At 48.9% G+C, this 679-nt stretch overlaps 2 protein-coding genes across 2 annotated transcripts in view; one reads left to right on the top strand and one right to left on the bottom strand.

Annotated features, from left to right (window-relative positions):
• The window catches only part of SURF2 (surfeit 2), a 4541-nt gene extending 4214 nt beyond the window's left edge, over positions 1-327 (bottom strand). The window contains exons 1-2 of the mRNA XM_009287038.1: positions 292-327; positions 44-148 (exon numbers count right to left, since the gene is read on the bottom strand). Of these exons, the coding sequence (XP_009285313.1) occupies positions 44-148; positions 292-327 (141 nt within the window). The remainder of the gene's footprint in view (positions 1-43; positions 149-291) is intronic.
• Positions 328-437: 110 nt separating this feature from the next.
• LOC103905394 (surfeit locus protein 1) overlaps positions 438-679 on the top strand; it is a 4546-nt gene continuing 4304 nt past the window's right edge. Inside the window, exon 1 of the mRNA XM_009287037.1 lies at positions 438-476. Coding sequence (XP_009285312.1) covers positions 438-476 — 39 coding nt within the window. The remainder of the gene's footprint in view (positions 477-679) is intronic.

Below are 679 nucleotides of genomic sequence, written 5' to 3'. Positions count from 1 at the left end.
TCCTGTCCGTGGCCCGTCCCCCCCGGGGTGCTCGGCGCTGTACGTGTGCCCGGCCGGGCTCCCCCGGCCACCGCCCTTCCGTTGCCGGGGCCCGGGCTTTGGCTGCGGTGGGTCGGTGCCCCTCGTCGCGGTGTGGGGACCGGCTTCCCTGCACGGGGCAAAGCGGTGCTAAAAGTGAGCGGAATCAGTGGCAAAAAGACTGTAAATCTGTCCTTGTGCCGCTCCAGCGTGGCAGGAAGGGCAGGTGCTCGGCTGGCATTTATTTCAAGAACAAATTAAGATGGTGTGTACGTTTGCTGATAGCGTGGATGGAAAGGGATAGATCATTTGCTGTGCTATAGTCAGCTCTGTAACTGCAATTTGATTTTTTATTTTTTTTTAATTATAACCTAACCCGTAGTGTTTCACAGGCAGTCGCTCAGATGAGACTTATATCAATGAGTAAACAAAATTTCATGGAATCATTGAGGCAACTGGTATCATCTGGATACAAATTTTACAAAGCAGAGACACTACAAAGGATCTTTCTTATTTCATGTAGGTATTGCGGGGAAAGGGATAGATCATTCGCTGTGCTATAGTCAGCTCTGTAACTGCAATTTGATTTTTTTTTTTTTTAATTATAACCTAACCCGTAGTGTTTCACAGGCAGGGGGCCCGGAGGGAAATTATAAATAAG

The sequence above is a fragment of the Aptenodytes forsteri genome, unplaced genomic scaffold (genome assembly GCF_000699145.1).
Source record: "Aptenodytes forsteri isolate BGI_AS27 unplaced genomic scaffold, ASM69914v1 Scaffold136, whole genome shotgun sequence".
Classification (NCBI taxonomy): domain Eukaryota; kingdom Metazoa; phylum Chordata; class Aves; order Sphenisciformes; family Spheniscidae; genus Aptenodytes; species Aptenodytes forsteri.
Note: the sequence above shows the minus strand (reverse complement) of the source record. Positions and strands in the feature narration are given on the sequence as shown.